The sequence below is a fragment of the Prionailurus bengalensis genome, chromosome E4, assembly GCF_016509475.1.
Source record: "Prionailurus bengalensis isolate Pbe53 chromosome E4, Fcat_Pben_1.1_paternal_pri, whole genome shotgun sequence".
Lineage (NCBI taxonomy): Eukaryota > Metazoa > Chordata > Mammalia > Carnivora > Felidae > Prionailurus > Prionailurus bengalensis.
The window spans coordinates 44667870-44691749 of NC_057360.1; the positions used below are offsets into that span (position 1 = coordinate 44667870).

At 36.4% G+C, this 23880-nt stretch overlaps 1 protein-coding gene across 1 annotated transcript in view; it reads left to right on the top strand.

Annotated features, from left to right (window-relative positions):
- The first annotated feature begins 16448 nt into the window (after positions 1-16448).
- Positions 16449-23880, top strand: part of KCNT2 (potassium sodium-activated channel subfamily T member 2) — a 370279-nt gene continuing 362847 nt past the window's right edge. Inside the window, 1 exon segment of the mRNA XM_043568827.1 lies at positions 16449-17096. Within this exon segment, the coding sequence (XP_043424762.1) occupies positions 17002-17096 (95 nt within the window). The 5' untranslated portion in view covers positions 16449-17001.

Here is a 23880-nt window from a genome sequence, read left to right on the forward strand (position 1 = left end):
CTCCTTTTTAGTGGGGTCTTTGTCTGGTTTTGGAATCAAGGTAATGCTGGCTTGTATAATGAGTTTGTAAGTTACTTCCATTTCTATTTTTTGGAGCAGCTTCAAGAGAATAGGTGTTAACTCTTCTTTACATGTTTGGTAGAATTCCCCTGAAAAACCCTCTGGTCCTGGACTCTTTTTGTTGGGAGATTTTTGATTACTGATTCAATTTCTTTACTGGTTATGAGTCTGTTCAAATTTTCCACTTCTTCCTGTTTCAGTTTTGGTAGTTTATATGTTTCTAGGAATTTTTCCATTTCTTCCAGATTGTCCAATTTGTTGGCATATAATTGTTGACAATATTCTCTTATTTTTGTTTGTATTTCTGTGGTGTTGGTTGTGATCTATCGTCTTTCATTTGTGATTTTATTTATTTGGGTCCTTTCCTTTTTCTTTTTGATCAGTCTGGCTAGACGGTTATCAGTTTTGTTAATTCTTTCAAAGAACCAGTTCCTGGTTTCATTGTTCTACTGTGTTTTTTTTTTTTATTTTGATATTATTGATTTTTCTCTAATCTTTATTATTTCCTGTCTTCTGGTTTTGGGATTTATTTGCTGTAGCTTTTTTAGGTGTAAGGTTAGGTTGTGTATTTGAGACCTTTCTTCTGTCTTTAGGAAGGCCTGGATTGCCATATACTTCTTTGTTATGACTGTCTTTGCTGTATCTTACAGGTTTTGGACTCTTGTGCTTTCATTGTCATTGGTTTCCATGTACTTTTTAATTTCCTCTTTAATTTCGTGGTTAACTCATTCATTCTTTAGTAGGATGTTCTTTAATCTCCAAGTATTCATGGTCTTTCCAAATATTTTCTTGTGGTTTATTTCGAGATTCATAGTGTGGTCTGAAAATATGCATGGTATGATCTCCATCTTTTTGTGCTTGTTGAGGGCTGATTTGTGTCACAATATGTGATCTATTCTTAAGAATGTTACATGTGCACTTGACAATGTGTATTCTGCTGGTTTAGGATAAAATGTTCTGAATATATGTTAAGTCCATCTGGTCCAGTGTGCCATTCAAAGCCATTGTTTCCTTGTTAGTTTTCTGCTTACATGATGTGTCAATTGTTGTAAGTGGGGTGTTGAAGTTCCCTACTATTATGGTATTATTATCAATGAATTTCTTTATGTTTGTGATTAATTGATGTATATATTTGGGTTCCATCATGTTGGGGGCATAAATCTTTAAATTGTTAGATCTTCTTGGTGGATAGACCCCTTAATTATGATATAGTGCCCTTCTTCATCTTCTGTTATAGTCTTTATTTAAAATCTAGTTTGCCTGATATAAGTATGGCTATTCTAGCTTTCTTTTGGCAACCATTAGCATAGTAGATGGTTCTCCATCCCCTTAATTTCAATCTGAAGGTGTCTTTTGGTCTAAAATGAGTCTCTTGTAAGTGATATATAGATGGGTCTTGTTTTTGTATCCATTCTGATACCCTATGTCTTTTGATTGAAGCATTTAGTCCATTGACATTTAGAGTGAATACTGAAAAATATGAGTTTAGTGCCATTGTGTTGCCTATAGAGTTGGAGTTTCTGCTGATGTTCTCTGGCCCTTCTAGTCTTTGTTGCTTTTTGTCTTTTTTGTGTTGTTTCATCTTTTCTCTACTTAAAGAGTCCCCTTAAAATTTCTTGCAGGGCTGAAGTTTAGCGGTCACGAACTCCTTTAGTTTTTCTTTGCCTGGGAAACTCTTTATCTTTCTTTCTATTCTTAATGACAGCCTTGCTGGATAAAAAATTCTTTGTTGCAAATTTTTCCGATTTAGCACATTATCCTGCCACTCCTCTATGGCCTGCCACGTTTCTGTGGATAGGTCTGCTGCAAACCTGAGTTGTCTTCCTTTATAGGTTAAGGACTTTTTTTTCCCCTTGCTGCTTTCACAATTCTTTTTTGTCTGTGTGTTTTGTGAATTTGACTATGATATGCCTTGGTGATGGTTGGTTTTTGTTGAATTTAATGGGAGTTCTTTGTGCTTCTTGGATTTTGATGTCTGTGTCCGTCCCCAGATTAGGAAAGTTTTCTGCTAAAATTTGCTCACATAACCCTTTCTCTCTCTTCATCTTCTGGGACTCCTATGATTCAGATGTTATTCCTTTTTAATAAGTGACTGAGTTCTCTAAGTCTTTTATCATGCTCTTTTGCCTTTCTCTCTTTTTTTTTCTGCTTCATTATTCTCCATAATTTTGTCTTCTATTTTGCTGATTCACTGCTCTGCTTCCTCCATCCTTGTCACCGTGGCAGCTTGTTGAGATTGCATCTCTGTTATAGCACTTTTAATTTCGTCCTGACTAGTTACTTCTTTTATCTCTGCAGAAAGGGATTCTATGCTTTTTTTCAACACCAGTCAGTATTCTTATTATCATGGTTTTAAATTCTAGTTCAGATATCTTGCTTATATCTGTGTTGATTAAGCTCCTGGCTGTCATTTCTTCCTGTTCTTTCTTTTGGGTGAATCCCTTCATTTTGTCATTTTAGCAGAAGAAAAAAAATTAATAAAATAAAAAATAAAACTTAAAAGCTAAAAAAAATCAAATAAAGGAAGGTAGATCCTAGGTGTGTTTTGACCTGCTTGTTGAAAGAAAAGAGAAAAAAAGGGAAAGAAAAGAAAGAAAAAAATAAGAAAAAATTTAAAAATTAAAAAAAATGTATATAAAGAATAAAATGAAATAAAGTGAAATAAAATAAAAATTTATAAAAAAATAAAAATATATAGTAAAATAGTAATTCAAAAGTTAAATTTAAAAAATGAAAAAAAAAATTTTTCTCTTTCCGCTGAGTTCTGTGGCTCAAGCTATGCAGATTGTTGTGTGAATCCTCAGATCAATTTCCTAGGTTTGCAAAATGGTTTGGTGCTGATCTACCTGCAATTCTGGGATGAGACAAGCTGAGAGCTTCCATGCTGCTCCAGTACCTTGAACCTCTCTTGTTGTCTCCACTTAATTTTTGAGAGTAAACTTGAATGTGCTAGCCACTGAGGTCCAACCTGTGTATAGTCAGCTGACTTCAGATCCCCCTGCTCACAGTTTGAGTTTGTCAGGAGTCTTCACATGGTGAAGTTAGGTTCTCTGCTTTAGTTTCACCAGCTATAATCAAGATCTCAGCTTGGCTGCATTCTTATCTTCTATATCCACATGAGAGTGCAGGAAAACTGAGAAAACTTCCAGGAACTTGGTACTTTAAAGATTTTAAACCTTTGCACACAAATCACCACTATACTTTCTACAATAGTGGAGGTTGGGACTTGAAGATTGTCACTTATGTCCTCGTGTCACATAGCATGGAAATCCCAAGTCCTGACACTGTCCTGCCCCTTCTGACCTTGACTCAGGATCTATTCTGTTGTTCCAGGGAGAACAGTGAAGGGAGTGGTGTCTTTAAGGAGCTCAACTGTTCACATGAATACTCTAAAGATGCCAGAGTAAGATGGATCCAAAATCATGCCCAGACTCCTTGTAAGATCTGTTTCATTTAGTGTTTTTAAATTCAACTTTTGTTTGATTCTATCAAGATTGTTATGCTCCAAAATACAGAATACAAATGTGTGTATGTTATGAACACACTGCTTCTAATGCTGATTTGACTTCTAGAATTGCTTTATCTCACATATTTTTCTGAGCTCTATGATCTTATCTCGTATTTCTAATCTTACTAAGTTTTGTCTTCATGTTTTATTTGATGCATTTGAATGCAAAAAGACTTGGTTAAGTAGAAACTATCTTTTGATTCATGGTATCTTTCTTCTAGTGGTATTTTCTTTATATGCCTTTTTCTTCTTACATTGCTCTTTTCCTACTCGTTTGATTTTTTAATCTATGTGTACGTCACTTCTTTCTGATTTTTAATAATTTTGAATAGGGCATGTATGTCTGGTTCAGATATTTGTGAAATTAATTAAGGGTGAAGGATGAAAGCTGAGGTGCTGGAAGTTTACGACATAACCTTCACCACCTCTGTTTTGTTATCTCATGAGGGAAAGGCTCTGCTCATCATTTATCTTTCTCATGTCTGTTGAGCAGAAAGTCTTTGGAATTTTCACAGGAAAGCCTTAAGCTCCAGGTGTCTATGATGTATTTAGTAGTTATTTATTTTTGTATGGCTTTGATTAGCTATCACCAAGATGACCCTCTTCTTGTCCTCTTTCTGAAAAGATGACTTATCTATGTAGCTTCTTATTCAGCCTTCCTTCATTCATCAGCTTTGCTTTAAAGCACCTATATTCCACTCATACCTCCCGTGTAAATTTTCTTTGATCCTTTCAGAGTTGTGCCATCTACTCTGAGGGACAGAGGCACTATTTAAAGAATCTCTAGAAGTTTGTACTTACTGTTGAGACTTCTGTCATTTTGGCCCTAATAATTTTTTTTTAATTTCTATTTGGAGTTTGTAATTTGGGCTGTGACTATCTCCTAGTCCCATTGAAGATATATATAGCAGACTTCATTTTTTAAATATTAGATTGTTGTTTCAGCTGGCATTCATAAGAAAGTGGATAAAATTACAGAAGGGGAGAATGCTTAGTTTACTGAAGTATAAAACTGGTCAGTAAAAATATTTTTAATCACTTATCTTTTAAAGCTTGTCATTATTTTAAAATGCTTTACATTTTTCTAAGGGATCAAGTGCTTTGTGGTGGGTGTGTAATTACTGTATAATGTAAAATTGGGGACCTGAACATGGAATATTTGTGCATGCCAGTAATTTGAAAATTAGCATCCAAACCACAGTGGAATTTGATGAAAAATAAAATGGAAAGTTATTATATCACTTAGTTTTATTAGGAAATTATTCTCATATTGGGCCAAAAACAAGTAATTATTCATAGCACCATTGAGGAGATTGCCATATGTGATATACATATATTTATTGGTTAGGGTTTTTTTCAGGTACAAGTGATAGAAATTCAGTTCAAAACATCTCAAGTAAAAAGAGAACTTATTGATATCTTTGATTGGCTATTCTAGGAGTGGCACTTATTTTATCTTGTGTTGCTGCAAAGTTCTGGTTATTTTCAAATGGTTTGTGTGAAGAACACATAGAGCTCCCAGTTAGAAACCCCACCAGAAAGAGAATTTCTTGCTCCTGATATCCCTACGTGAAAGATTCCTTTTTCCCATTGTCCATACTGCTTGAGCCAAATTTGGATCATATGCCCATGCAAGTTTGTAAGAATGGGTAGTAGAATCACACCACGATCAAATGAGAAAAAGTAGGACTTTTATATACAAGAACAGGATGTTGGTAGACCAAACGTTAAGTCCAATGATTAATTGATTGGGATGTACTATCTCAATATCCTGATTGCAACATGATCTCAAAAAAGATTTTACACTTCTACTTTAAGCATGTTGCAGAGTCACTGAAGTCTGTTCTGTGTTGTTTTGAAAGGGATTAGGGGAAAGAACAAACCATAAGACTGGTTTGTTTCAGTGATCTTTATTCTTTAGTTGCAGATTGAAAAACCAATGGCTCATGGTATTTACTCTGGTAGCTTCAAGTTTTTCAGGGAATCTTAGGTTTAAAGATGCTCTCATTTCTGTTGGAAGTGAATGAACTAGTCCTCAGAGCTTCTGCAATTATCATAAATCACAGGGAGAGACATGGAAGGCCAGGCAATTAAATGTAGAGGAACTAAGTCTTTTGTGGCATCATTAGTTCATGATATCGTCTTGGCTAAAACTGGTCTATCTCTGAATTTCTCCATATGTGCGATAATAGTTTTTTTTTTTTTTAATTTTAAAAGGCATTGTAGATCACGTATTCTGCTACTAATAATCAAGAACATGGGAAGGAATACACCAGGACATTTTTGCCCATAGCCTTCACTAATAGTGTCAAAATCTCCTTTTCTGAGAATTAAAAATCTACTAATATGGATTATGTCATATTGACCTTAATGTTCTTCCTGTAACTCCTATTACTCTATCTAACTGGTTCTGCAATATATCTAACATGGATATCATTATTGCTATTTAGTGATGACTTGGGAATTTGTGTTTTCTCTCCTATTTGATTCATTCCTACTTATTAACTCTCATATGACTCCAGCATAAATAAACGACCTACCTTCTAGTTTGCTCTTTCTAAGTGACTGAGCTGCATCTAGGAACTTGGCACTAGTCCTTCATCTGTGATTGGATTTACCAGGGAGATGATCCTCAAAAAGAGATTTTAAACATCGAAGAAAAATGAGAAAGAAGGACAATTGGTGGGAAATTAAAAAACCAAACCTTTTGTGAAAAAAAGAGATTATTTATTTATTTATTATTTATAGAAATAGAGGGAGTGAGAGCACACGAGCCAGGGAGAGAGGCAGTGGGGGAGAGGGAGTGAGTATCTTGAGCAGGCTTTACGCTCAAGTCCTGATGCAGGACTTGATCCCATGACCATGGGATCCTGACCTGAGCCAAAATCAAAAGTTGGATGTTCAATCAGCTGAGCCACCCACATGCCTCAAGAAACAAAGTCTTTTGATTTATCATTTTAACAGTCTTGATCCCATTTGACCCATGTTCCAGTACATTAAACAATGGATAAATTAGTTTTGAAGTGTTGCTTGGGTAAAACAGATAAGTTATAGAGAAATCATGGCCTTATACAATTTATAACTCCTAAGAAAACTTATACAAAGTTAACTCTTAGGAAAATAATCTGTTATCAGGAAATTAGTTGAAAAACTCACTTTTGGCTGTCTGGTCATTAACATCTAATGGCATACAGCTTTTCTGCATCACAGTGTGCGACTTGGTGATTTTCCCAGAGCTTACGCCCAAGTGAAGCTCATAGGCCTGAAGGCAGACAGAAAGGAAACAGAAGTGCAAAGGACAAATTAGAGTTGTTTCTTATTTGTGTTTCCTAAATCTGAGTGAATGCCTTGTTAAAAATGTTAATCCCAATGTTCTTAAATATCATTATTGCATTTCTGCATACTAATTAGTATTTCAGTATAGTTTGTATTGATATTTGAGTAGGAGGTGATGAACTTTCCTCTTAATTATTGATTTGGCTCTGACATTTCCAGATTGCTTTTTGCCATATCCGTATTTTCTGCAACTGTAAAGTTTGCGTGGACCCAGTGTAAAAATTGCATTACTCATTTAGCTCTGTGGCACATGTTCAGCTTGTTGCATCTGAACTCAATATGGTGAATATTTTTTTCTGCTTTGCATGTGAATATAATTCAAGATGCTTGTTTTAATTTTAAATGCCTACATGCCATGGCTTCTAACTAGAGAATATTTAAGGTACTTTTCTGATTATCCATCTTTATTATTTCCATGCGAGTTCAGAAGAATCACTGAACAGACAAATTTTTTTTTCTTTGTAACATGGGTACATTTATGGTGTTTCAATTGCTCTGAGGATACATACTTTAGTTTATCTCATAAAAGGTAATCAAAGCTGTTCAACCAGTTGTGTGAAATTTGAAAAGCATAATTAAATTCATTAGTTGCTAAACACCAAGGATGAGTTTATATTAAGAAAAAGACTTCTTAATGTGTGGATGCCTACATTTTGAAAAACACATGTAATAAAAATGACAAACTATGTGGTGAACACCATTCTAAAATATTCAGACGTATTAATGGATTTTATCCTCCAAAAATAAGCACCCTAATTATTCCACTATGCAGAAGGGAAACTGAAGCACAGTGAATAAACTGCTCAAGGTCAAGCAGCTAATAAATGCCAGTGTCAGGATCTAAATCCAAGCAGTCTAGATTTAGAACATGTATATCCGATCACAAAGAATACTGCTTTTTAGGTAGGTGGATGGGTGGATTGGGAAGCAATGGGATCAGGTGTGAGGGAAGGCAAAAGAGTAAGGCTAGGTTTTAGGTCAAGCTCTACTCACTTCTGGAGTTCAGAGCCTAAATGATGGAATTGCAGCAAAGGATTTACTAAGATTTTATTTGTGGGTGTATGTATGTAAAAAGTAGGGTACAGCTTTTGTACCCCTCAGACTGAAGTGATCTAAGGGCAAAAACGTAGCATTTTCATGGAACATGAGATACATGCTAATTTACTGCTTTATTTTTTTAAAAAAAAGATTTAAGTAATTTCTATACCCAATGTGGGGCTCGAACTCACAACCCTGAGATCAAGAGTTGCATGCTCTACCGAATGAGCCAGCCAGGTACCCCAACTACTTTTCAATAATACATGCAACATGTCAAATGAAGTAGTCCAATCACACAAGCTTGAAAAAGTGAAATCACTAATACTATATCACTTTTACATATCAACCTATTCAATCATATACTTCAGCTTCAATGATATATCTCATATTCTATAATTTTGTATTTTTCTGAAGACTGAAAACAGAAAGTTCAACTGAGCTAAACAGCTGCTGGTTACAGCCATGCCTCTCAATTTCCTCTCTTTTCTTGATTCTTAAGTATGAATATCTAACATCTTTTCATTGGTATCAGTATTTGTACTTTTTAATTTCATTCTATTTTTGTATAATAGGAAAAATATGTAGTAAATGCTCACATTTTTCATAATTTGTACACTCAAACTGTACAAATCAAGATAGTAATGAACACAGAGCCTCCATTTAGTATCTTGAAGTAGTGAGCTATATGAAAATAAAGAAAAATACAAATTTGGCATGTAAAAGTAATATAATTAATATTTACAACATATATAGATAAATAAAATACATGAATGTGAAGGATATTATGTATTAATATATGCCAGTAACCTCAATATATCTAATGTTGGTGTAAGAAAACTGTGAGAGTTTTCTAGTTTTTTTGACTTGTGATTATGCACTGTGATTCCACTATCATGTTATTTGCAATGAAAACTATTGTTAGCTTGTGGCCCAGGGATACTGCATAATAATCAGAAAAACTGGACTTCCATATCATGTATACTGAAATGGCTACTGAGTGACTTATTCTAGCTTTCTTTTGCCTCTGTTTAACCATCTTCGAAATGAGAAGAATATCTATTCCATTAATATAAAATACTGTCTAATTACTATACATTTTAAACTAAAGAGTCTGGGGTCATTTTAAATACTGGAACAAACAGACAGTGATCGTATAAGTTGTTGACCTATTATAGAAATAATACAGAAATCATCTCAAGTTTTCCTCCTTACAAATTAAATTTCTAAATAAGAAGGATCAGTAAAGAGTAATGACAATACCTCAATGCAAGTAAAACCATTTCAATTATTATGACCATACCCTAAATGCTTTTTTCCTTCATGAAAACATTCCTATCTCTCAAATCAAACCTTGCATGAGAAAGAGCCTACTATACCTATCTATAAGGCTCTGACAAATGCTTTTTAAATTTGCATGCCTTACTTAGTTTAGTATGACACATGTACACGGATACATATACAATCTTTTAAAACTAATGTTTTAATGGAATGGAAAAATCTAGGTAATTACTTGAACAAGTCTTTTTTCCTTTTTTTTTTAACCTCTCCTTACTTTCCTTTCTTATTTTGAAATTTTTTTTTTTCAACGTTTATTTATTTTTGGGACAGAGAGAGACAGAGCATGAACGGGGGAGGGGCAGAGAGAGAGGGAGACACAGAATCGGAAACAGGCTCCAGGCTCTGAGCCATCAGCCCAGAGCCTGACGCGGGGCTCGAACTCACGGACCGCAAGATCGTGACCTGGCTGAAGTCCGATGCTTAACTGACTGCGCCACCCAGGCGCCCCTCCTTTCTTATTTCGTATCACTCAGAAAACTTTGTTTTCAAGTCCATACTATTACACTAGGCACTATTCATTGTGCTGACAAGAGTCAACAAGGTCTTTGCCCTTATGGAGCTTGCATAGTGCTGAGAGTAGAGGAACAAGGAAAAAAGAAAGCAAAGAAATAAACAAAAAATTAGATAATCTTTTTAAGAGATCATTGAAATTGGTGATATAATAGTTTGATATAACAGAGAGTGACTAGGTGTCATCTTTGTGTTGGGTGATTAGGGAAATCTTCTCTGATGAAGTGACAAAGAAGTTACGAGGCAGTCCTGGGAAGAAGGGAGGAAGATCAGGAAATATGAGTGTTGGGAAGGCCCCAGGTGGAAAAGAAGTAAAGTGGATTAGTAGGGTATTAATAGGGCAATCTTATAATTCTATTTTGTAATTTAGGTTACTAATTGGTAAACATACTTACTAGTATTGACTATAAACCTTCCCTCTCAGTTATACTGGGAAGTGTATGCACTTGGAAGTCATAAAGTCAAGGTTTTGAGTCTTGGCACCTTGTAGCTGGATGATAGCATCTCATCGCATCTTTTAAATATGGACAATGTTACTTAGTTTTGGAACTGTTGTAAAGGTCCTGACATAATATAGGGCACGTAGTAGTTACTCACACTGTAGCTATTAATTTTGTAATATTTCAAGTTCTGATGCTTGACCAAGATATGACCTAATCCATTCATATGTGAAGCTTCTCATTCACTCACTAGACAGTCATCAACTAATTGACAATTACTGTGAAAAAGGCAAAGTGGTAGTTGTCATTCCTTGCTTTAGCAGGCTAGGAGATGACAAAGGTCAGGGTAGAGGGATTCATGAACAGGGTGCCTCCTTTAATCTATCAATAAGCAGGATTTGGGACCCTAGCAACATAAGGATCCAAGATAAAAACTGGAGTTTTCCAAACACTGCTGGATATTTTTTCCTCACCAAATATATATTTACATATATAGTATGTAGAAGAATGATGTGGGTGTTATTCCTGGATTACTGTGCAAGAACATGCTTCAACATTATTGAAGTACATTTGGCGCTAAGTAATTCTCCCTCTGGCTCTGTATTTTCCCTCCAAAACTTCAGTCCAGTGAAGAGGGTTTAGACACAGATAAATGGAGGTATGTGTTACTGTTAAGAATGATGCTGAATAAGATGTGCATTTAGAGGGAGCTATGAGAAATGGAAAGGAAGCAAGGAGGAAGATCACAAAGGACATTCCTATTAATAAAATGTCAACTGTCTCCTGACAGCTTTCCATTGTAAGGTTTGCATACAAATTTTACCTTTCAGACAAGTTTTATTTTTAGAATGACAAAAAAACACTAGAAGTATCGGGTGGATCATGTTACATGTTGGCATATCTTCATAAACCTCCAAATGGCCTTGCCTTATACAACTTACCTGTGCTTTTTTCAGGTGGAATTTGTGAATTGAGTATGGTATTCTGCCTTTTCATTTTCTTTTTACTGCTTCTTTTCAATGTTACTGAAATAAAAATGATTCTGCTCATGTAGCTGGACATGCTTAGAATATAGGACAGGCTTTGTTACATTTTTCTTCCTGTAGATAGAATCTATTTGAGCTTGAATCAAGGGTCACAGAATAAAACTAATCAAGAAAATAGAGAAACACATGTCTCTTTACTCTGGTGGTAGAACCTGTATTCCCTCTGGCTTTGTGCCTAATCCATCACTTCTCCCCAGGCACCTTTCTGGGGCTCAGTCTCTGCCTGACTCTTCTCACAATACGAAGGGCCAGGTGTATTTATCCTTTCTCTGTTGCAACAGCCACATTTATATGGATGCTTCCTAATTTGGTATCTCTGGACAAAAATTTGCTCCTGTTATTAAGACCCGTATATTCAAACTCTCTTTACTTCCCCATGTGACCTTTTGCTGATGGCTCAAAGTGTAATCATTTTTTCTCTCAAACCTATTTCTGTATTCCCATCTTGCCTGACAGTATTAATTGTCACCTATTTACTCATCCTAGGAGCCTAGAAAGTATCATTGATTCTTCACTCTCCACTAACTTTCACAGTCTCTCAATTATCAAGTCCTGTCAATACTGTCTTCTTAATTTCCTATAGATCTGTCCTCTACTTTCCATCTGCATTGTAACCACTGTCTCCCTTCAGACTACTGGCAAAGCTCACCTGAAATACTGAATAGCTCATAAATAGGTCTCCATTCTTCCAGTCTTGTCCTCCTCACCAATCAATTATATACACAGCTACCATGGTGATCTTTGTCACTTACCTAAAGTCCTCAAAATATTCGTCACTGTCTTCAAATTAAAACCAAAACTTGTTGGCGTGGTCTGGAAAGCCTCTCCAGATGTGGTTCTTAGTAAATCATTGCTAAGCTTCCTGATGAGTTCTCTCCCTCCATTTCTGCTCCCTCCCCATGGAGGCATCCCCACTGAGCTCCAACTACATGATACTTTTGCGTTTGCTAGAATCTGCCATTGCTTTCTTTTTTTGTTAAAGTGTATCCTTTTATTTTTAAGTAATCTCTACACCCAAACTCAAGTTTGGGTGGGGCTCAGAGATCAGGAGTCACATGCTCTTCCAACTGAGCCAGCCAGGCACCCCTGACCTTGCTTTCTTATATTAATTATTTGTACCTGTTTATTGCTGCTGCTTTGGCCTCCACCTTACTCATTCATTCATTTTTTTCATCCTTAGTTAGAGGTCAGCTCCTCCAGAGAGCCTTCACTGATTTCCCCAACCCAGAATTAGATGTCTCTATGTGCTCCATAGCAACAGAGCAGCCAGCACTAATTACTAATGTGACCTATCACATTCCTGTGTGGCTACTGGATAGTCTGTTCTCCCCCATGTACTCTCCCTCCTCTCACCAATTAGACCATGAGAAGTTCAAATCATAGTAATTACTAAATAAATATTTGTTAAAAAAGAATTGAATGTGTTCTTTACACTGAGATATTGTTTTATAGCTAAATGATGCTATCAGAATAGATGTGGAATATGCTATCTTTTTCTGCCTCCATAGATCGGTGCCTCGAAGCATCTATGAAGTGGGTAGTTTAACATATATAAAGTTGCTTTTTTTCTTTTTTAAAATTCATTTTCTTTTTTTTTTTTAATTTTTTTTTTCAACGTTTATTTATTTTTGGGACAGAGAGAGACAGAGCATGAACGGGGGAGGGGCAGAGAGAGAGGGAGACACAGAATCGGAAACAGGCTCCAGGCTCCGAGCCATCAGCCCAGAGCCCGACACGGGGCTCGAACTCACGGACCGCGAGATCGTGACCTGGCTGAAGTCGGACACTTAACCGACTGAGCCACCCAGGCGCCCCTCATTTTCTTTTTTTTTAATGTTTTTATTTATTTTTGAGACAGAGAGAGACAGAGTATGAGCAGGGGAGGGGCAGAGAGAGGGGGAGACACAGAATCTGAAGTGGGCTCCAGGCTCTGAGCTGTCAGCACAGAGCCTGACGTGGGGCTCGAACTCATGGAGTGTGAGATCATGACTTGAGCTGAAGTCAGACGCTCAACCGACTGAGCCACCCAGGCGCCCCAAAATTCACTTTCAAATAGCTTTTTCAAGGTAAGTAGATATAATCATTGATAGTTTTGAGAATTTTGTCATAAAAATGATATATGTAATATGCATATGCTTTTCAGTTTTAGACAACCCCCCCTCATATTCTATGATTCCAACTATGTTCATTATTCACAAGAAAATTATCAGTAAATTACTTTTTGTTAATAGAATTAGTCTTCACTCATGGGAATGAATCTTTTCTTTTAACAGTTAAGTGTTAGCATAATTAATCAATGTACTAGAAATCAGAGATTTAAGAATTTTTTCCCTATTAAAAAAGGGAAGAAACTAGAAGATATTCTCAAATATATTTTTTAGAAAAAAAGTTTAATCTAGAGAATCAGTCTTCTTCCTAATCCTCATTCTTGATACTTTGTAGTCCATCAGCAATAATAGACCAGAAGATTTTTGGTGAGTACTCTTTTGTTAATGTGGACCAAACTAGTCTATTGCTCTGATCTACACTAGATGTTGATTAGGGGGCTTAAGAACACCAGTGAGTATGGTGCAAAAGTGTAATGTACAGAACCACATTTAAAATTGTTTCTAAAAATCAAATGTCATGTTATGGTAGAATGAAAGCTTTCATACACACACAGAGAAAAAGAGTTTATGAAATGGGATATTAAGAGAGCACAGTGAAAAAAGAAACCAAGATAAAACAGTGAGAGTGGAAAATATATTTTAACAGCAGGAAATGACATGACATGACATGACATGAAAAAAAAAAGAATAGAAGTGTAGAAAGACAGGTGGGAGAACTAAAAGTCAAAATTAATGATACAAAATAAAAGTCTGCTTAAAGAAAAATGAAAAGAAAATATAAAGAAGAGCAAAGGAATCTTTCAATTACAAGTTTAAGTTTCAGTGCCCAAATATTACTTAATTGTAAGAATGTCAGGATAGTGGTTTTTATATTGCATTATTTTTAGAATTTTCCTAAATTTAGAAGTGTAAGTCTTCACTTTGACAATGTGAAGGCAAACAGAACATCCGTGTATCATTAATGGAGCAGTCTCCAACTGATCTGGCTTCAAATGGTACAGAGTCCCCTGTACCATTTGTATCCTGAACAGCTGGGCTATGGCAGTATTGGCTGAGCAGGTTTTTACTTATTTCTTTAATTTTTTTCTCTTTATAGTGCATTTGCTTCCTCCTAAAATGTTATCTGGGCACTTGGAAGCCAAATAATTAAGACTGTGACAATAAAATAAGGGTGAACAGCTTTTCAAAAAGTATAATGTTGTGGCTTTACCCACTAACCTCCAGTTTCTCAGGAGTCTAATAGTCAATAGCTAATTTTTCTTTTTTAGTGCCTCTGAGTCTGTTACTGCTATCAAATATTTTGGACTTATGCCAAATATATAAAGGCAGACTATTATAATAAAAATATTAACGTGGAATATTAAAAAAATAAAATTCATAGAGTAATCTTAATGGAAGATGATAAGTTCCCAAATATAAATCAGATATTTAGTTTCCCCTCCTCCCCACCTGCCACAAACTAACAATGTAGTGATGTAATTTTCCCATTCTGCAAAGTGATTACCAAAGTTCATGCCAAAGAAGCATAAACAAATGCATAATTCTGGGGCTACAGCAAATGTGTAAAAATATTAATATTCTAGGCTTAAAAGCTTTTAATGCATCTCAACACAGATTCGCTGTGATTTTGCTATTTTCAAAATACGTGTTAGAAAGATAAGCCAGAGGCAGGGGAGCAGGCCAGAATCTAGTAAGTACTAAAAGCAAAATACTCACAAGGGGTATGAAGTTTTCAGAGGAAGAAGGCACCATGATTTGCTGGAAGAATCAGGAAATCTAATAGAGGATGTGTCATTTGAGCTGGGTCTGCAAGAGTGTTCAGGATTTTGAAGACTGATACACAGGCTATGACCACTTTATTTCCACCGTGATTCCTCAGGTTTAGGTACTCATCCTATTTTATGTGATATTATCTTTTTTGCTGATTTCGTCTTGCATTTCCAACATTGTGTCTAAACCCTCCACTATGTGGAGAATTAATCATACCAAATTAACGATTGTCTCCTGAATAAACCAAACAGTTGTTATCACTTTGCCCTCCTCTTCCCATTCTCCCAGCTCGCTTCACTGCTTTCTTTCCTTACCTTAAGTAGGTTGCAAACGAGTATAGAAGGTTTGCTTCACTTTCAACGTCTTCCTGGACCCCTCCATGAATAAGTATGTTATCTCACTGAGATTTCCATATCTCGTTATATGCTGTTTGATTACTGTGTCTCATACTGTATCACTTCATCTATAAGCTTGCTCCTCCAAGCAAAGCATGAGATTCTTGAGGGCACGGGGTGGGGGCGTGGGGGTGGTCTTCTGTGTCTTCAGGCCCAGTGCCTCTCAGGGGGTTAGGTACCGAGCGTCTGTGCGCACCCTAAAGAAATCAGTGCTAGGCGGAAGAACTGTATGCAGACCTAGGGCTTGTACAGGAAGGTTCTGATAAGCAGCAGCTGATACTGAAAAACCAACTCTGGACTCATGGGTTCACTTCTTCCTCTGACTGGGTGGGTCACTACGAGGGGCACTCCAAAGGCAAGGCCACGCAACCTGGAAGCCCACAGCAATACTAGCAGCAGCAACAGTAATGTAAGTGACACTGCTACTAACATAATCCTCCATGCGTTTCCATGTGCTTTCCCAGCCATCATCTGAATGTTCCTCTTCAGCGGCCTAAAGTGGCCCTACATTCTTTTCCAGAATCCGGGAAACACCTTTCTTTCTTTCAGACCATGAGAGGGGAAAAAAAAAAAAAAAAAAAAAAAAAGGACTTTCCTGGGACTGAGAGCGGGGATTCCCTCTCCACGAACGTGCACTCTCCACCACGCTCACCGGAGCTGAAGGCGAGCCCCGCGAAAGCGCGTGCGGCCCCTGGGAACACTCCCCACACCCGGCGGCCCCCGCCTCCCAGAGAAGGGTCTCGAGCCCGGGAATCCTCTAATTAGGCTCGCCCCCATTGGTTGTCCCCAAGGCACCTCCGTGCCGTCACGGTGTTATGCTAATGAGGGGGAGTCTCATTGGCTCGGCCCCCGGCGGCAGCTGCGACGGCCCCGGCGGGGAGAGCCGGGTTGGCCGCGGCTGGGACCAAACGCACGGTCCCTCTCTCGCCGGCTCCCGGCTGCGCCGCGTGCACGCCCGCGCGGGGACCCGCTGCCGGGATTGCCCTCGGAGGAGGCTCCTCGACCTGCCTTTTAGGAAAGTGCCTCCCCAGCCTGCAGCGCGCACGCCCCCTCCCCTCTTTCTAGGCACCGCGCGCTTTCGTTTTTGTTTTTTGTTTTTTTCCGCGAAGTAACTTTTGCATTCCCGCCTCCCCCGAGTCCTGGGGACCAGAGGCGGTGCCGAGCCTGGGGGCGGTTCCTTGGCGGCGTAGATTCTTGTCAGAGCCAGACTTTTGCTCCTGGGCTCGGTTTGCATCATCCCCATCACACCCTCAGGAGAGAGGATCCAGCCCCCTTTCAGCCTCAGCTTCCGGCTCGGAGCGGACCCCTCCCCCTCCCAGGCCCCTTCCCCTTCCCCGTCCCTCTCCGGACCACGCATCTTGCTAGTCCCTTCCCTCTACTCCGCAGAATTTTCTTTTTCTCTCCCTCCACTCCTCTTTTCGTCGTTTTCTGTTTCCCACTCTTTGAGGAACGATGGTTGATTTGGAGAGCGAAGTGCCTCCTCTGCCTCCCAGGTACAGGTTTCGGGATTTGCTGCTAGGGGACCAAGGATGGCAAAACGACGACAGGTAAGTGGTGCTGTGCAGTCTTGCTCTGTCAGTACAGCTGAAAAAGGGACAGAGATGGGGAGGCTGAAGAGGGAAGAGGAGACAAGAAAAAGGGAGCCACAGACGGGAGGAGAGAGGGAAAGGGACTCTTTGATATGTCTCTCCATTTTGACTGTATTGAGCAGTTGCTATAGACAAGGGACTCTTTGCCTTTTCACTTTCTTATCCTTGCAATGTATTTATTGCATTTATTTGGTACTTATTCTTTTGTCTATCTGTGCTTTCCTAGGGTGTGTATAAGGCTGCTACGAGAGGTACAATTCATCCAAATGGCACGCAGTATCAGTGCCATATAATTTTCATTTTTCCCTTTTAGGTGTTGTTCCTCAAATTCAAAAATGTATTCAAGGTAATTGAAAAAGCACCTAAGAAACTTAAAATCTCTTGCACCTGTTTACTAACTCCTTGTCAGTGTTGTCTTGTTAAGGTGTTCACCTGCTGCTGGGAATTTTATACTCTTAACATCTGGAGTTGTACGTAGACAATTGGTTTAAATATGTAACAGGTAGTTAGGAAAAATGACGTTTTCAATTGAAAATATTCACTTTGAGCAGGTAACTGTGACTATGATTAATAATGGTGTTTGCATAACATGATCCAACCTTTTCATAATGAATGTGTTTTTAACCTAACTAGTATATATGTCACAAGATTAAAACTTAAGTTTCAAAACTACAACATTCATTATCAGCAAAATACTGCTCTTGTGTTCTATCTATAGCATCACTGCTTCGCCTCGTCAAACTTCTGAAATTCCTCCGGCTATCTGATTCATTATTTGAAAGACACATTTTATGTTTCATTGAATTTAGTATTTTCTGGAAGTCATTTCATGTATCACATGCCATATGTTTTTGTGTTTAAATAATCTGTGTATACTAACTGGTCTCTCTCAACTCAATTGAAATATTTCCTTGAAGTTTGGTATTAATATTCTATTTTAATTACATAAAAGATCCATTATTGGTCCTGTTCAAAATCTCCCCGTTCAGCACTGGTTTTTTTCTCACCGTTTCAGCTTTCAATACCAACTTCTGACCATATGCACAGAGGCTTTTATATTAGGCATCAATTTTGGACTTCTTTGGTCTCGTATTAGTAATTTGAAGGGATATGGATGTTTCTCAGAGGGTAATATTTCAATGCAATCTCTTAAAGGTAAAACACATATATATATTTGTTAGAAATTAAAAGAACAAATTCCAGTTTACCAGTATACTTGGAAAGTAAGGTGTTCTGGTTGACTGAAGATAAGGACATGAATATTAAACAGATTGCAGTGTTAGTTGACTTTTAGATAAACTGTATTGGCCTAGTTTAAATGGCTTATCAAATGCACCATCGTGTTCATAGTGATTGATTCTATATTTGTTACTTGAGGACCTTAGGATCATCATGTAGAATAGAAATCCCCATGGTGGAAAGCGTGAGATGGACTTAATTTCATAGAGAATGTATTTTGGATTTGGTGGTGAGAGCGTTGTTTGTTTCTTAATATTGTACCCAAGGTAGAATTGTTCATGTGGCTCCCCTCATTTTTCTAAGGATGCTGAAGATATATTTCAGTAACTAATAATTTTGGTTAGTTGAATACTACCCAAGTAAGTCACTGCTATATTAAAAAAAGTTGTACACATTTAAAATATCTGTTATGATCAAAGTTTCTGCTAAGTTTAACTTACAATCTGGGCCGTATTTACTATTAAAATGAAGTATTAAACATTAAAAAAATTGTTCATCCATTTGACTAGTTTTGTGGCTTCGTGAAAACTTAATAGTTAGTTTTGGTTCCATTTGTTGTCCATCTTTGAAGACGAGATCCTTGGATTAATAGTGACTCAGCTTTCAATCCTTTGCTCATTTCTTCACTGGCTGAGTTGTCTTGGGTGAGTCATTCAGCCATTATGAGATTCAATAGTTTCTGTAAGGTACAGAACTAACACTTAGCACTAAGCACTGGCTTGTGTTATAGGTTAACTATGCTAATAGTGTGTGTGTGTGTGTGTGTGTGTGTGTGTGTGTGTGTGTGTGTGTGTAAGGGTATATGTATGTATGTGTGTATGTATTTTAGAGACTAGGAAACTAAGTGTATGGGCAATTAAATACTTGTCTTGGTAATATATCTTATGAGTGAAAAGATGACACCGGGGCTCTGTTCTTTGCAACATTCCTCAGGAAGGTCCTCAATTCTTTCCATTTAAGTTGTCTGAAATTGTAAGAATAATTTTACAGCATCCAGCACAGTTTAGGTGCTCATTAAATGTTAGTTCCCTTCTTCACTTCCTATTTGCAGTATTCAATTATTCTTTAAATTTTTCTTCAGAATCATTAATTAATATGCAGTAAGTAAGGTCATCTTTTTTTGTCTTTCATATGCTCATAAATTTCTCTTTGCAACTGAATCTGAGTAGCCTTCTTGTTTGACTCTGTTATCATGTGCTCATTTCCTATGGAGCTGAGGAGAAAGCACTCTTTCATGTAAGAATAGGTGGATGATTTATACCAATGGATACATTTAGTGTTTTGTCCATATTCTCTAGGCTATTTTCTATGAATAGTCTCTGCCTGAGGTTTTTTGTTTGCTTTTTCCCCCTGGTCTCAGAAATTCCCCAGGTCTTGGAGAACAAGCCAGAAGTGCCATTGAGTAAATAAGGAATTGTTAGATAAATACCTTAGCTTTCTAACTTCTTGGTTGGATAATTCTAAAGCATATTCTGCACTGTGTCCAATGGGACTGAGCTCCAGTTGCCCACAGTGGTAATTGGTTTGATATTACAAGCTTTATTGGCTTTCTTCCCCCTCTCCCCTACTGGGGAGATCAATTCTGGGATCTGTTCCCAAATAAACTACTTATGCTCCAATCCTTAGCTCAAGGTATGCGCTGGGGGAATCTGAACCAAGGTGGGTATCTTTTCCATCTAGAGTAACATCCTAGAAATGGTGGAGGAATTAGCTGATGGGAAAGTAGACACTTTCTACCTTGCTCTTCTTGTTAAGAATTTTAAATTAAATCTTAGTAGGGCATGATTGATTGGAATGTGAAAATGAGTAAAACATACTACTTTACCCCACAGATTTTCTGTAAACTAACCTTGGATACTTCATTTAAATTTATACTCTACCATCTTTTGGTAGGGAAAAACACACATGCTTAAGTGCATATGTAATGTACATATGACATGTATATGTGTGTGTGTGTTTATATATATATATATATATATGTGAAACATGTATAGACTTTGTGTGTGTGTATCAATGCCATTTTTATATAATTATGTCTCCCTGAATTGCATTCTGGTAACCTTTTCTGAGTAGGACATAAAAGAACCGAGTTAGACATAGCATTGTAGATAACTGCACATTTAGCACATGAATAACGTAAGACTCTGAGGCCATGAAATAAGTTTGAGAGTTGCTAAATATGAACACTGCTAAAGCCTAGAGATAATCTGTTGCAGGTATGCCTCACATTTATTTCTTTGGCATCCTGAGTAAAATAAAAAAGTCTAAATCAGGTGGTCCGTGTGATATTTCTTTAATGATCATTTATCCATTCAGCTAATATTTGACTACATGCTGCATCTCAGGGCCTTATCAAGTTAGGTTTTAGGAAGAATATAAGGAGGAATATGGAACAGTGCTTTGTCAGGTGTTCACAGATATAGAGATAAGCTCCCCTCACCCAAATATTGACAGTATTGTTTATGTTATGCTGTTTTTTGCAGAATTTCAATTTTAAGACTGTCAAGAAGATCATGTACCCTTTGTAGATAGAATAGTCAGTGTTGGTTGGAAATAAAGTCCCTGTATTAGGGATGGCTCAAAGTGTTCAATATCATTCGAATCTAGTACTTAGGATACTTAGTATCTTTAAAGTTACTCTGTGATTAAAATATGACTAGAGACAGAATTTATCTGGTTTTATATGGAAGCCATTCTGTAATATGTAGAATTGTAGCAGTGTTATAATCTATTGTTTTCTGTATTAATGTTTCTATGATTCACAAAACAATGAAGATTTAGAATGTTCTCTTGCAGTTAAGAATTGGTAAATTTCAAGTTTTAAATGCTTTAAGACAGAACAAGTCTTCATCGTGACTTAATGTTAAAATTTGGAACACAATGCACTTGTGGATAAATTGTCATCACTGTTGATAAATTACTGTTAATGGACAATTCTTGTTGCAGTCATACATACAGGAGTAGGGCTTTTATTTAACTAACACCATTCAGTTTTCAAATATCTGGTCGGTTGTTTCAACTGCAGTCATTTTAAGTGTAACTTTCATATTTTATAGGTGGCAGTTAAAAGTGATGTAAGCAAGTCACCTAATGTATTGTAGTAATAATTGAAAATATAAAAGGATTTGACAAAGAGTGCAATCCAGTCAATTAATAATTTAAGAAGTATTTATAAAATGGTGAAAATGTTTGGATAGCTTTTGGAGTATGTGTAATTTTACATATCATACAGTGCAAGTATATTACTTTATATAATAAAATTGGAACAATGGATTTGGAATGGCACATTTATATAACCTACCAATTTTATTTCTCATAACAAAATTATATATTATTTTGAAAAGTAGTCATTTGATATAAAGTACTTATTCTAAACTTGTAAGTTCAAGCCATTAAATACACTTTTAAAATATTTTGTGTTAGTAAAAAGGAATGAAATGTTATTTTTACTATTTATATAGTGGAGTCAACGTTTCATATGCGGTATCTATAAAAATGGTTTAAGTATTATTAAGAGAATCTACCTAATGCTGTATTTCTTAGCACTATTATATTAAGGGAAATCTCCATGAATAAGGCAATAAAAAATTACCTACTGCTGAAGTAGGTAGTGGTGAAAAAGACTTTAGATTTTATATATTTATATATATATATACACACACACACACACACACACACACACATACACACACATATATATATAGTATAATATATACAATGCAGAGAAATATGCATATTTAGTAATTTTTGTTTATCAATACTTACCAGGAATTTTTTTTAATATAAAAAAGTATATGATTTCTTCCTTTTGACCTGATCTTATGAACTGAAATGTGGCTTTTCAGATTACATAGAATTTACTTTTTATTTTTATTTTTATTTTTTTTTACATAAAATTTACTTTTAAAGTGTGATCCATTTACCCACTCTCATATATATATCCACTTTCTGTTTATGCTTATGTGTTAATAACACCTGTTTTGTATTATACTTATAACTTTTCAGAGTACTTCTACATATAATAAGTCTTGAATAAGGGAGGTTGGGAGGTAGTAATTTCATCTTCTACATAAGTTATTTGACGTTTTAAGGAGATTAAACTTTCTACTAAATAATTTATCTATAGCTTCAAATTAGTCTTGAGGATAGATGCAAAAACATAATTCTTTATGGATGACTAGCAAAATGACTTCAGCTAACTTGTCTTATCAAAATTATTAACACACTTTCCCTCTTTTTTGTTAGTAATGTCATTCAGCTTCTGCAAAAGTATGTTTGAAGGATAGTTGGAAAATAGTGCAGATGAAGGCTGAACACTTACAGCTTTCGTCTTCATTATTAGTACAAAATAAAAATTAACTAACAATGTATTTAGTCGTAAGGTGTGACTGTAGCTTAGGCCATGCTTTTATTCTCTTGCTGTTAATAGTGAATGTGATAGTTTTATTGACTTTTCCAAATCATGTTCATGTCTATTAAAATGTTTTACATGTTCATAAATCACTTTGTCATTGGTGGTTAATTGTTTTTATTAGTGTATTTATGTATTCCCAACATTGTCTTAATTATGCACCATCCTTCTCTAACTTACTTTTAGAAAATGAAATCTAACCAGTTGCTTTATGTATTTATAGTTTGAAATTAAATTAGCTTGGCCTCTTCTGAGCATATTTATTTATTTTTAAGTTTGTTTGTTTATTTATTTAGTAAGTAATCTCTACATCCAACATGGAGCTCCAACTCATGACTCAGACCAAGAGTCACATGCTTTTCCCATTGAGCCAGGTGCTCTACATGAGCAATACTTAATACTTTAATCAAGATGTTTTTTAGAGATGCCTGGGCGCTCAGTTGCTTAAACATCAGACTCTTGATTTTGGCTCAGGTCATGATCTCATGGTGGGTGGTGGGTGAGTTCGAGCCCCATGTTGGGCTCTGCACTGTGTCAGCATAGACCCTGCTTGGAGTTCTCTTTCCTTCTCTCTCTGTCCCTACTCCGTTCATTTTCTCTCTCTCTCTCTCTCTCTCTCTCTCTCAGAATAAATAAATAAACTTAAAGAAATTAACAAAAAATAAATTTTAAAAGATGTTTGTAAACTAATGCTTTTACTGAGTTTTAAGTTGCTAATTAAAAATAATCAAAATAATAGATGATGATCCAGAAAGACAATTACTTTTACTTTTTGACAAGCCTTGACTTGATATGGGTTATTTTTATTTTTTTTTAAATGGATCATGAAAACAACAATTCTTTTCACAAGGATCTTAATCATCAGATAGCAATAAAGTTGCAACGGAAGAGAAAATCACTTGGAGGACAGAGTGAAAAAGCAAAGGTGCATCTAGAGCACTGATCACATCTCATCCTCAGTACCAATTCAGGATTGGTTGTGTGGAACTGTAGAAAGTGAGATGTAAGTGAAGGTAGGGGATGTGGAGTCCTTTCGCATACTGAATGTACTGTTTCAGTAGGGTAGATATGGATAAGCAGGGCCGGAAATGT